This window comes from Mesoplodon mirus (genome assembly GCF_964341445.2).
Source record: "Mesoplodon mirus genome assembly, chromosome: 6".
NCBI lineage: Eukaryota > Metazoa > Chordata > Mammalia > Artiodactyla > Ziphiidae > Mesoplodon > Mesoplodon mirus.
Genome location: NC_138982.1, coordinates 118038624 through 118051786, shown reverse-complemented (window position 1 = coordinate 118051786; position 13163 = coordinate 118038624). Strand labels below are relative to the sequence as shown.

The 13163-nt window shown below is 37.8% G+C and overlaps 1 protein-coding gene across 6 annotated transcripts in view; it reads left to right on the top strand.

Moving 5' to 3' along the window:
- Positions 1-13163, top strand: part of LIPI (lipase I) — a 68555-nt gene that overhangs the window by 21464 nt on the left and 33928 nt on the right. For 3 of the 6 annotated variants that reach the window (XM_082624691.1, XM_082624690.1, XM_082624686.1), the window contains 3 exons: positions 4529-4618; positions 5585-5752; positions 7419-7523. In XM_082624691.1, the coding sequence (XP_082480817.1) occupies positions 4529-4618; positions 5585-5752; positions 7419-7523 (363 nt within the window). The remainder of the gene's footprint in view (positions 1-4528; positions 4619-5584; positions 5753-7418; positions 7524-13163) is intronic. The other 3 variants (XM_082624689.1, XM_082624687.1, XM_082624688.1) reach the window with 3 other exon arrangements.

Below are 13163 nucleotides of genomic sequence, written 5' to 3'. Positions count from 1 at the left end.
ATGCAAAGGGTCAAATATTAAAGTATTCTTTTTTTAAAAATTAATTTATTTGTTCATTTTTGGCTGCGTTGGATCTTTGTTGCTGTGCACGGACTTCCTCTACTTGTGGTGAGTGGGGGCTTCTCTTGTTGCAGAGCATGGGCTCTAGTCACCCAGGCTTCAGTCGTTGTGGCTAGCGGCTCTAAAGTGCAGGCTCAGTAGTTCTGGTGCATGGGCTTAGCTGCTCTGCGGCATGTGGGATCTTCCTGGACCAGGACTCGAACCCATATCCCCTGCATTGGCAGGTGGATTCTTTTTTTTTTTTTTTTTTTTTTTTGCGGTACGCAGGCCTCTCACTGTTGTGGCCTCTCCTCTGGACGCGCAGGCTCAGCGGCCATGGCTCACGGGCCCAGCCGCTCTGCGGCATGTGGGATCTTCCCAGACCGGGGCACGAACCCATGTCCCCTGCATCAGCAGGCGTACTCTCAACCACTGCGCTACCAGGAAAGCCCGGCAGGTGGATTCTTAACCACTGCGCCACCAGGGAAGCCCCTGTTAAAGTATTCTTGAAGAAGAAAAAAGTGCAAAGACATGTGCTTCCGTATATCAAGTCTTATGAAATGGTAGTAGTGAAGACAGTGTCATTAGTGTAAGGGTGACAAAAAAGTCAGTAAAAAAAAAAAAAAACAGAGTTATGGAACTTATTACATTTATTATGAGTTTGGTACTGCTGGGCAGTGTGAAAATGATTCTTTTTTTTTTCTGGGTTTCATTTTTCTAATTGAAGAATAGTTGATTTACAATATTGTGTTAGTTTCAGGTATACAGGATAGTGTTTCATTTTTTTTTTTACAGATTATATTCCACTATAAGTTATTACAAGATATTGGGTATAATTCCCTGTGCTATACAGTAAACCCCTGTTGCTTATCTGTTTGATGTATTAATCCCATACTCCTAATTTGTCCCTCCCCCTGCTCTCTCCCCTTTGGTAACCATAAATTTGTTTTCTATGTCTGTGTGTCTGTTTCTGTTTTGTATACACATTTATTTGTATTATATTTTAGATTCCACATATAAGTAATATTGTATAGTGTTTGTTTTTCTTTGTCTGACTTATTTCACTATGCATAATATTCTCTAAATCCATTCATGTTGCTGCAAATGGCAATATTTCATTTTTTATGGCTAAATAATATTCCATTCACATCTTCTTAATCCAGTTGTCTGTTGATGGGCACTTGGATTGCTTCCATGTCATGGCTGTTGTACATAGTACTGCTATGAACACTGGGGAGCATGTAACTTTTCAAATTGGTGTTTTCATTTATTCCAGATATACACCCAGGAGTGGAATTGCTGGATCCTATGGTAGTTCTATTTTTAGTTTTTTAAGGAACCTCCATACTGTTTTCCATAGTGTCTGCACAAATTTACATTCCCACCAACAATGTACGAGGGTTCCCTTTTCTTAACATTTGTTATTTGTAGACTTTCTGATAAGTGGTTCTGTGTCAGTCAACTGAAAACTCAAAATGAAATAAAAAGGTCTCTAACTCCCATAAAACACAAAAATTATTTTCCTATGGTGTGTATAAATGTGAAAGGAAAAGCAATAAACATATTACAAGATATTATTTTAAAAATCTTCAGAACATAATATTTTTCTTCAGTGTGCATGAAAAACCATAACCCAAATTCAAACATTAAGATGTCTGATTATATTAAAATTGAGAACTTCATTAAAGAACACTTTATGAAAGCTAACAGCAAGGCAAAACAGGAAAAGAGATAAGTAAGCACTATACATCAGTAATAAAGAAAAATACAACTTAATTAAAAAAAATCAAGACTTGAACAGACATTTTACAAAAGAGAAATTCCAACTAGGCAATGGAAAGTTCTTAAAATCTTCAGTGAGCAGAAACATGTAAATTAAAACCCCAATGAAACAGCACATGCCTACCAGAATGACTAAAATTGGAAAGCCTTACAAGACCATTTATTGGAGAGGATGTAGAATAACAGAAATATTCACATGTTGTTGGTAGGGGGTAAATTGGTACAACCTCTTTGGCAAATTATTTAGGATTAGTTATTAAAATTGAAGATATTCATATTCTGTAACACAGCAATTCTACTCCTAGGTATAAAATCAACAGATATTCCTTCACATATTCATTGATGTGTGTGTTCAAGAATGTTCATAGTATTAACACATATTAACCCCAAATTTGAAACAACATATGTCCACCAACAGGAGAATGGATAAATATGTGGTAGTATGTTCATTCAATAAAATACTATATAGCAATGAATGATTACAAATGAATGACTACATTTACACCTGACAATGTGGTTTAATATCACAAATATACTGATAATTGAAAGAAGCCAGATACAAATATGAGTCAATTTATATATATTTCCAAAATGAGCTAATCTAAAATATATTGTTTTAGAGGCATCTGTAGAAGGTAAAGAATAGCAATAGAAAAAAATAAAATAAAAGTAAACGTGGTTCTTAGTTTTATAGAAAAGTAAGAAGTAGTTACTGGGTTAAGGGCACACTGGGAGTTTCTAGGTTCTATTTCCTGACATGGGTGTGGTAGCTAAGTGGCTATTTGCTTTATATTCATTAATTAATCTTTAGTTTTATATTTTATGTTCTTTTCTGCATGTAGGTTTTATATTTTACAATAAAAAGAAAATTAGAAAGCCATATCTGCTCTCCCCACCCTTTTTGAAATCAAAAGAATGAATGGCCTAAGCAGACCAAGCTGTCCTGCCCCTTCCATTTGATAAAAGGGAAATGACATGCCTGAATCAAGGGCTGCTTGTAATAATAAATATCTTTTGCTTCTTCCTGATTCCTGAGCAGTCTTCTTGGTTTGATTTTACTTCAGAAGCAGATTAGAGAAAATGATGGTTCTAAACCTGAAACACCCTAGTCTTGGAACTCTATGTTGAGTTCAGATAGGAGGAAATTGTAAAGATCTCCAAAATGATTGGACATTTTTGGGGTTATATTTAGAAGACTGTCCTTCCTTACTAAAATTCCACAAGCTAAGTGGATAATGGAATGTAGAGGAATTGGTTAGCATACCCTCACCACTGTCACAATCAAATCATACATATGCTTCCCTGGATTCCAGGGAGTTCTAAGGAAGTCATCTAAGTTGTCCTTTGTCTTTCCTTATATGCTGTATCCCCTCCCCTGTAATGTACCTGCCCAGTGTCCTCATGCCCTGCTAACACCTCACTAGCTGTTATCGTGTTCTGATACATACTAGAACTAAATCAAGTAGCTGCAACTTGATCCCTACCGTCAGACCCAAGTATTTATCTTCATTGTACTGAATCTATTGCTGATCTCTCTCAAGAGTTCATTATGTTGTAGGAAATTGCTTGTACCCCAAGCCAAAGCATTGCAATCTTACTTGGCAGCAAGATTTTATATCTAACCGTAGTCCTGAATATTCTGAGCTTGCTAACCTCTTTTCCTTCCTATGGCTCCCCTGGGTTATAGACCCCATAATGGTAATGCACCCAGAACTTGCACCTTCCCTGGTGCCCCAAGGCTCTACAGATACAGTTGGCCGTCCGTATCTGCAGATGTGGAGCTCTTGAGCACAGAGGGACGACTGTGCTGCACCATTTTATATATGGGACTTGAGCATCCTCAGATTTTGGTGTCCGTGTGGGAGGGCGGGAGATTGGAGGGGCAGTCCTGGAACCAATACCCCATGGATACCAATGGACAAATGTATACAGAAACTCTTAAATCATAGCTACATGTTTCATGTCACTCTGGCCCAACTTGTTCCAGCAGAAGCAGCGTTCGATTTTTCCAGTTAGTGAGTATAGCACCAAATCCTACACATTATTATCCAGAATGAGAGCGAATGATCACACTCACCTAAAAGGTCCTAAATGACTTGGCTTCATTTCCTCCAGTGCTCTTTCTCACACATTACACCAGCTAACCTGGATTCTTTGAATACTCCATGTGCACACAGATACCTTCTTGACTCACTGCCTTGCTCACATCCTTCACATCTTTGCTCAATTCTCACCCCTCAGTGGGAAATTCCCCAACCAAACTACTTAAAAGTGCAACCTACCACACTCACTAGGCATTCACTGTTCCTTATTCTACTTAATTTTTCTCTACAGCACTTATTATTATCTGACATACTGTACTTTTACTTATTATGTCTTTCTCCCACTAGGATGTAATTTCCACTATGATAAGGATTTTTGCTCTATTTTCCTTTTTCACTTATATATTCATAGCACAAAGAACTGTGATGAACCCATAATAAACTGATCACATGTAAATGTGTTAAATTAATGAAACATAATTTGCATGAGGAATTAATTGAGGAATTAGTACCAGAAAAACTCATCTTTTAAAAAATAGCATTTTTCTTATTTTCAATTCAAATTTTGAGTCACTTTCAAAGGATTTTATAGGAGATTTTGTTTTACATAAGTGTTGCTGACCTAATTATATTTACTTTGTGATTCTGGGTGCTTTTCTTCTCAGGTTTAGGCATTAAAGAACCCTTGGGACATATAGATTTCTATCCAAATGGAGGGAAAAAGCAACCTGGCTGTCCTAAATCAATTTTTTCAGGTATACCAATAGTATTTTAGAATAACTTGTGCATGAGTCAAAATAATGAAAGAAAACCAGTTTACTTTTTTCCCTTATTAATCTGGGGGCAAGATTTTTTTTTTTATCACCATTGCTCATGATTCAGGAGTTATTGGTGGAAAATGGTTTAATGTGATCCTTCTCAGTTCATAAATGTTACCAGTAGACATCCCATTTGGTTATGGGTGAAACCTATTACATTATAGTCTCAACAGTTTTAGTTTATCATTTTAAACATTAGGAGAAGTTATAAGTCAATGAAGAAGCATGTATAGCAAAATTATATAACCCAAGTTTGGCTTCAGGATTTAATTTTTACCATTATCATAGTATTGTACAAACACAGATTTATGAACTTCTGCACTTGGTTATTCTGTACATAAATAGCTGAGTAACATCTCCAGGTGTGGAATTTGGCTCACTTCAGAGCTATGGCAAAAAAATGTTCTGAGGTCTACAGTGGCAACCAGTCAAGTACCACATCATTAAAGCCCACTGCAACTAGAGAAGTTTGGTTAAAGGGATAGGGATGTGAGAAGTTAGGAAAGGAAAGAGACATGATAAAGTTTTAATGTCACCTTGTTTCACAGTCATCTCCGACACTGAATAGAAATGTTAGGCGTGAGAGTTTAGAAGGGAGATATGTGTATACTAGTTATTAAATATGGTAGCACTGTGTGTAGAGTTTGTCGAATAATTGAAATTAAACATTTTTGCTGTGTTATTACTTTAGAAAAATTTCTAATAAATCTCATGTAAAAGGCATATTACATTTAAGTTTTAAATGGTAACATTTGTTTAGTTGTCTGAGATAAAACTGCATTGTAGTCAGCACTTTGATATGCATACAGTGCACAGCATTAGGTAGAACTTAATATTTAATTTTTTTCAAACTTACTTGAACTTGGCTTAATACATCTAACTGCTTGACTTTGAACACTTAAGGACTTGAATTTATTAAATGCGACCACCAGAGAGCAGTTTACTTATTCATGGCAGCTTTGGAAACAAGCTGCAATTTTATTTCATTTCCTTGTCATTCATACAAAGATTACAAGACTGGTTCATGTGTGGATTGTGCCGACTTTAAGGAAAACTCATGTCCTAAACTAGGTAAGAGAGATTGTCATACTTACTATACTTCTTTGTGGAAAATGAACAATGTAATTGTGTTAGTGTTTTCTGCTGGAAGCTTTCATACTTACTTGTGAATATGCTATTAACATTTTATGGAAAAATTTTCTGTGGAACAGAGAAAATAGTTATTTCCTACTAAATATTTTTCAGATTCTTAGTGAGAGGAACTTGGTCAACCTCCTTTCTGTGCTCCATGTAGTGGGCACATTTGGTGGTCTCATGATGATCCTTGTTCTTGATTCACAAAAGGATCTCACTATTTAGCCTCCATCTATATTTCCACTAAAGAAAGAAACTTGTGCATTCTTAGTGGTACTGAGGGTTTTGTTTGTTTGTTAGTTTGTATTTTTAAGGGAAGTCTTAACAAGTGAAGAGATGTGAACCATGGTTAGCTTTTCATTTGCTATTAGCAAGTAGATATGAATCATGCATGGTTCACACCATCTAAATCAATAAACTTAAGAGCAGTTAAGTTTTGCAACTTTTGATAACTAAAGCCTGCCAGTGGGAAATTATAGAGAAAAAAAGAATCCATATAAAAAATAGAATGTTACCTGTTTGTTCAGGGTTTGCCAAAGACAATACCAGACCCCAAACCTGTCATGGGCATGTAGACATCTGATCAGTATCATGATAGGCTCTACCAGAAATGTTTCCAAAGCCAAGTAACCTCAATGAAATGGGTAGCAATTACAAAGGCTGAATTAAACAGCCTCCTGCGGTTTTCTTTCACAGGAGGTTTATACTAATATACTAGAGAATTGCTAGAAGAGGCAGGCAATATGCAGGCTTTGCATGACTTATTTCCTCATAGACCCCTTCTGTCCACAAAATATCTTGTGGGATTAGTTTTCTTCAGGCCTCATGTTGGGGATTGCTTTTCTGGTCCCGTTGCTCTTCCATATAAATGAGGAAATTATGACCCCATGTGAACATATGGATTGCTGAAGGGCACAAGTGAAAACGGGAGTTAAATCTCTGAATTTTCAATTCAGTATTCTTTCTACTGCATTCAAATTTCAAATTCGGAGGTAGCAGTGTGGAAATAGACACATACATGAAGTAGGAAGCATATTAAATATGTTTGTGTGTGTATATATTATATATTCTGTATGTACAAATATTGTATCTGAAATATATATTATACATACAATATATAGTGTACATAGATGCTATCTATAATATATACATTGTATATATAATGTATACATATGTGTACTGTATCTGTATGAATGTGTATATAGGATAATTGAAGGCTGTGCTCATGGAGCTAAATTCTGTGTTCAAGTTTTATCTAATCAATTTATTCTGCTGAATTCACTGAAAAGAGTTTCAAGTAAAATTCTGCATTTGTAATAGTAAAAACTTATACAAATGGACTTTAACTATATGGCATATACAAAGCTCTGATAAGGTTTCCAGGGAGTAGATATTTTTGTGAATCTTGAATTTAAGAGTGGTTATTGTAGTTGAAATAAATAGAATGTGAAATTATTTGAAAAATGATTTTTTAATTATAAAAATTCATAAATTATTATTATTATTATAATACATTGATCCTTTAGTTCTTTTAGTGATTTGATATTTTTGTATGCTATTTGATAAAAGTCCAATTACTAATATTCTATTTCTCAAATCTCAGGTTATCAAACTGAGCTATGGAAAGATGTTTTAAAAGAGAGAATAGAGAACAGAACTCTCAGGACCACTGTGTTTTTGGATACTGTTGGCACAAATCCATTCTGTAGTAAGTTAACATTTTTAACAAATGAACCAATGATTAGTTTTATATACTAATTCATATTTTTATTCAAAATTCAAATCTCATAATGTACTTTCAAGGAAATTTAAATTTTGTTAGAGCCAGTTATACAAATTCAAAGAAGGATTTAATTTTTGAATAAAATGAGCATATGCTTTGAGTAATATTCTTCCAAAAAAATTGAGGTCTTTTTTTTTTATCCCCAATTTCCATGATTATCCTTCCCACGTTTATAGTTATGTCAGTATATAAGAGATTACAGAGTTTAAGACATCTATCTACACTATTACCACCCTTTCAGAAACTGAAACTAAATTATATAAATACAAAAATATGCAAGTAAATAATAATCTTCCCAATATATTTAGAGTTAGACAAGAGGAAAAAATTTGAAGAACAGAAGAGAATCTCAGAAATGTATTAACTAATTAGATTTATGAGGAGCTATTTAAAAAAGTAAAATTATTCTGTTTGGAGAGCAAGATCTTATAAAGTGCTTTATAAATAAAAGCAAATCCTATTATATGAAGAATCTTATGAAATAAGTTTCCAGTCACTGCCATTGATCTTGGTTACTGGGGAATAAATATTTAAAATAGACTCTTGAGACTTCCGGGTAAGATGGCGGAAGAGTAAGATGCGGAGATCACCTTCCTCCCCACGGATACACCAGAAATACAGCTACACGTGGAACAACTCCTACAGAACACCTACTGAACGCTGGCAGAAGACCCCAGACCTCCCAAAAGGCAAGAAACCCCCCACATACCTGGGTAGGGCAAAGCGGAGAGATCCCCACACAGAGGATCAGTGCGGAGCGGCACTCACCAGCCCGAGAGGCTTGTCTGCTCGCCCGCCGAGGCGCGCAGCGCTGGAAGCTGAGGCTCGGGCTTCGGTCAGAGTGCAGGGAGAGGACTGGGGCTGGCGGCAAGAACTCAGCCTGAAGGGGGCTAATGTGCCACAGCTAGCCGGGAGGGAGTCCGGGAAAACTCTGGAGCAGCCGAAGAGGCAAGAGACTTTTTCTTCCCTCTTGGTTTCCTGGTGCGCGAGGAGAGGGGATTAAGAGCGCTGCTTAAAGGGGCTCCACGGACGGGCGCGAGTCGCGACTGAAAGCGCGGAGCCCAGAGACGGGCGTGGGACGCTGGGGCTGCTGCTGCCGCCAAGAAGCCTGTGTGCGAGCGCAGGTCACTGCCCACACTGCCCTTCCGGAAGCCTGTGCAGCTCGCCACTGCCGGGGTCCCGGGATCCAGGGGCGGCTTCCCTGGGAGAACGCACGGCGCACCTCGGGCTGGTGCAACGTCACGCAGACCTTTGCTGCTGCAGGCTCGCCCCGCACTCCATGCCCCTCCCTCCCGCCCGGCCTGAGTGAGCCAGAGTCCCCGAAGAGGCTGCTCCTTTAACCCTGTCCTGCCTGAGCGAAGAACAGACGCCCTCCGGCGACGTACATGCAGAGGCAGGACCAAATCCAAAGCTGAGACCCAGGAGCTGTGAGAACAAAGAAGAGAAAGGGAAACCTCTCCCAGCAGCCTCAGAAGCAGCGGATTAAAGCTCCACAATCAACTTGATGTACCCTGCATCTGTGGAATACATGAATAGACAACACATCATCCCAAATTGAGGAGCCTGGAGTCAGTGCTGTGCCTCTGAGGTGGGAGAGCCAACTTCAGGACACTGGTCCACAAGAGACCTCCCAGCTCCACATAATATCAAACGGCGAAAATCTTCCAGAGATCTCCATCTCAACACCAGCACCCAGCTTCACTCAACGACCAGCAAGCTACAGTGCTGGACACCCTAAGCCAAACAACTAGCAAGACAGGAACACAACGCCACCCATTAGCAGAGAGGTGGCCTAAAATCATAAAGTCAGCAGACACCCCAAAACACACCACCAGACGTGGACCTGCCCACCAGAAAGACAAGATCCAGCCTCATCCACCAGAACACAGGCACTAGTCCCCTCCGCCAGGAAGCCTACACAACCCACTAAACCAACCTTAGCCACTGGGGACAGACACCAAAAACAACGGGAACTACGAACCTGCAGCCTGCAAAAAGGAGACCCCAAACACAGTAACATAAGCAAAATGAGAAGACAGAAAAACACACAGCAGGAGAAGGAGCAAGATAAAAATCCACCAGATCTAACAAATGAAGAGGTAATAGGGAGGCTACCTGAAAAAGAATTCAGAATAATGATGGTAAAGATGATCCAAGATTCTATTTCCCAGATACAAAATCTTGGAAATAGAATAGACAAAATGCAAGAAACAGTTAACAAGGACCTAGAAGAACTAAAGATGAATCAAGCATCGATTAAAAACACAATAAATGAAATAAAAAATACTCTAGATGGGATCAATAGCAGAATAACTGAGGCAGAGGAACGGATAAGTGAGGTGGAAGATAAAATAGTGGAAATAACTGCTGCAGAGCAAAATAAAGAAAAAAGAATGAAAAGAACAGAGGACAGTCTCAGAGACCTCTGGGACAACATTTAACGCACCAACATTCGAATTATAGGGGTTCCAGAAGAAGAAGAGAAAAAGAAAGGGACTGAGAAAATATTTGAAGAGATTATAGTTGAAAACTTCCCTAATATGGGAAAGGAAATAGTTAATCAAGTCCAGGAGGCACAGAGAGTCCCATACAGAATAAATCCAAGGAGAAATACGCCAAGACACATATTAATCAAACTGTCAAAAATTAAACACAAAGAAATCCTATTAAAAGCAGCAAGGCAAAAACAACAAATAACACACAAGGGAATCCCCATCAGGATAACAGCTGATCTCTCAGCAGAAACACTACAAGCCAGAATGGAGTGGCAGGACATAATTAAAGTGATGAAAGAGAAAAACCTGCAACCAAGATTACTCTACCCAGCAAGGATCTCATTCAGATTTGATGGAGAAATTAAAACATTTACAGACAAGCAAAAGCTGAGAAAGTTCAGCACCACCAAACAAGCTTTACAACAAATGCTAAAGGAACTTCTCTAGGAAAGAAACACAACAGAAGTAAAAGACCTACAATAACGAACCCAAAACAATTAAGAAAATGGGAACAGGAACATACATATCAATAATTACCTTAAATGTAAATGGACTAAATGCTCCCACCAAAAGACACAGATTGGCTGAATGGATACAAAAACAAGACCCATATATATGCTGTCTACAAGAGACCCACTTCAGACCTAGAGACACATACAGACTGAAAGTAAGGGGATGGAAAAAGATATTCCATGCAAATGGAAACCAAAATAAAGCTGGAGTAGCAATTCTCATATCAGACAAAATAGACTTTAAAATAAAGACTATTACAAGAGACAAAGAAGGACACTACATAATGATCAAGGGATCGATCCAAGAAGAAGATATAACAATTGTAAATATTTATGCACCCAACATAGGAGCACCTCAATACATAAGGCAAATACTAACAGCCATAAAAGGAGAAATCGACAGTACCACCCTCATAGTAGGGGACTTTAACACCCCACTTTCACCAATGGACAGATCATCCAAAATGAAAATAAATAAGGAAACACAAGCTTTAAATGATACATTAAACAAGATGGACTTAATTGATATTTATAGGACATTCCATCCAAAAACAACAGAATACACATTTTTCTCAAGTGCTCATGGAACATTCTCCAGGATAGATCATATCTTGGGTCACAAATCAAGCCTTGGTAAATTTAAGAGAATTGAAATTGTATCAAGTATCTTTTCTGACCACAATGCTATGAGACTAGATATCAATTACAGGAAAAGAGCTGTAAAAAATACAAACACATGGAGGCTAAACAATACACTACTTAATAACGAAGTGATCACTGAAGAAATCAAAGAGGAAATTAAAAAATACCTAGAAACAAATGACAATGGAGACACGACGACCCAAAACCTATGGGATGCAGCAAAAGCAGTTCTAAGAGGGAAGTTTATAGCAATACAATCCCACCTTAAGAAACAGGAAACATCTCGAATAGATCATGAGAGATTACTATAAGCAACTCTATGCCAATAAAATGGACAACCTGGAAGAAATGGACAAATTCTTAGAAATGCACAACCTGCCAAGACTGAATCAGGAAGAAATAGAAAATATGAACAGACCAATCACAAGCACTGAAATTGAAACTGTGATAAAAAATCTTCCAACAAACAAAAGCCCAGGACCAGATGGCTTCACAGGCGAATTCTATCAAGCATTTAGAGAAGAGCTAACACCTATCCTTCTGAAACTCTTCCAAAATATAGCAGAGGGAGGAACACTCCCAAACTCATTCTACAAGGCCACCATCACCTTGATACCCAAACCAGACAAGGATGTCACAAAGAAAGAAAACTACAGGCCAATATCACTGATGAACATAGATGCGAAAATCCTCAACAAAATACTAGCACACAGAATCCAACAGCACATTAAAAGGATCATACACCATGATCAAGTGGGGTTTATTCCAGGAATGCAAGGATTCTTCAATATACGCAAATCAATCAACGTGATACACCATATTAACAAATTGAAGGAGAAAAACCATATGATCATCTCAATAGATGCAGAGAAAGCTTTCGACAAAATTCAACACCCATTTATGATAAAAACCCTGCAGAAAGTAGGCATAGAGGGAACTTTCCTCAACATAATAAAGGCCATATATGACAAACCCACAGCCAGCATCGTCCTCAATGGTGAAAAACTGAAACCATTTCCACTAAGATCAGGAACAAGACAAGGTTGCCCACTCTCACCACTCTTATTCAACCTAGTTTTGGAAGTTTTAGCCACAGCAATCAGAGAAGAAAAGGAAATAAAAGGAATCCAAATCGGAAAAGAAGAAGTAAAGCTGTCATTGTTTGCAGATGACATGATACTATACATAGAGAATCCTAAAGATGCTACCAGAAAACTACTAGAGTTAATCAATGAATTTGGTCAAGTTGCAGGATACAAAATTAATGCACAGAAATCTCTGGCATTCCTATATACTAATGATGAAAAATCTGAAAGTGAAATCAAGGAAACACTCCCATTTACCATTGCAACAAAAAGAATAAAATATCTAGGAATAAACCTACCTAAGGAGACAAAAGACATGTATGCAGAAAATTATAAGACACTGATGAAAGAAATTAAAGATGATACAAATAGATGGAGAGATGTACCATGTTCTTGGATTGGAAGAATCAACATTGTGAAAATGACTCTACTACCCAAAGCAATCTACAGATTCAATGCAATCCCTATCAAACTACCACTGGCATTTTTCACAGAACTAGAACAAAAAATTTCACAATTTGTATGGAAACACAAAAGACCCCGAATAGCTAAAGCAATCTTGAGAACGAAAAATGGAGCTGGAGGAATCAGGCTCCCTGACTTCAGACTATACTACAAAGCTACAGTAATCAAGACAGTGTGGTACTGGCACAAAAACAGAAAGATAGATCAATGGAACAGGATAGAAAGCCCAGAGTTAAACCCACGGACATATGGTCACCTTATCTTTGATAAAGGAGGCAGGAATGTACAGTGGAGAAAGGACAGTCTCTTCAATAAGTGGTGCTGGGAAAACTGGATAGGGACATGTAAAAGTATGAGATTAAATCA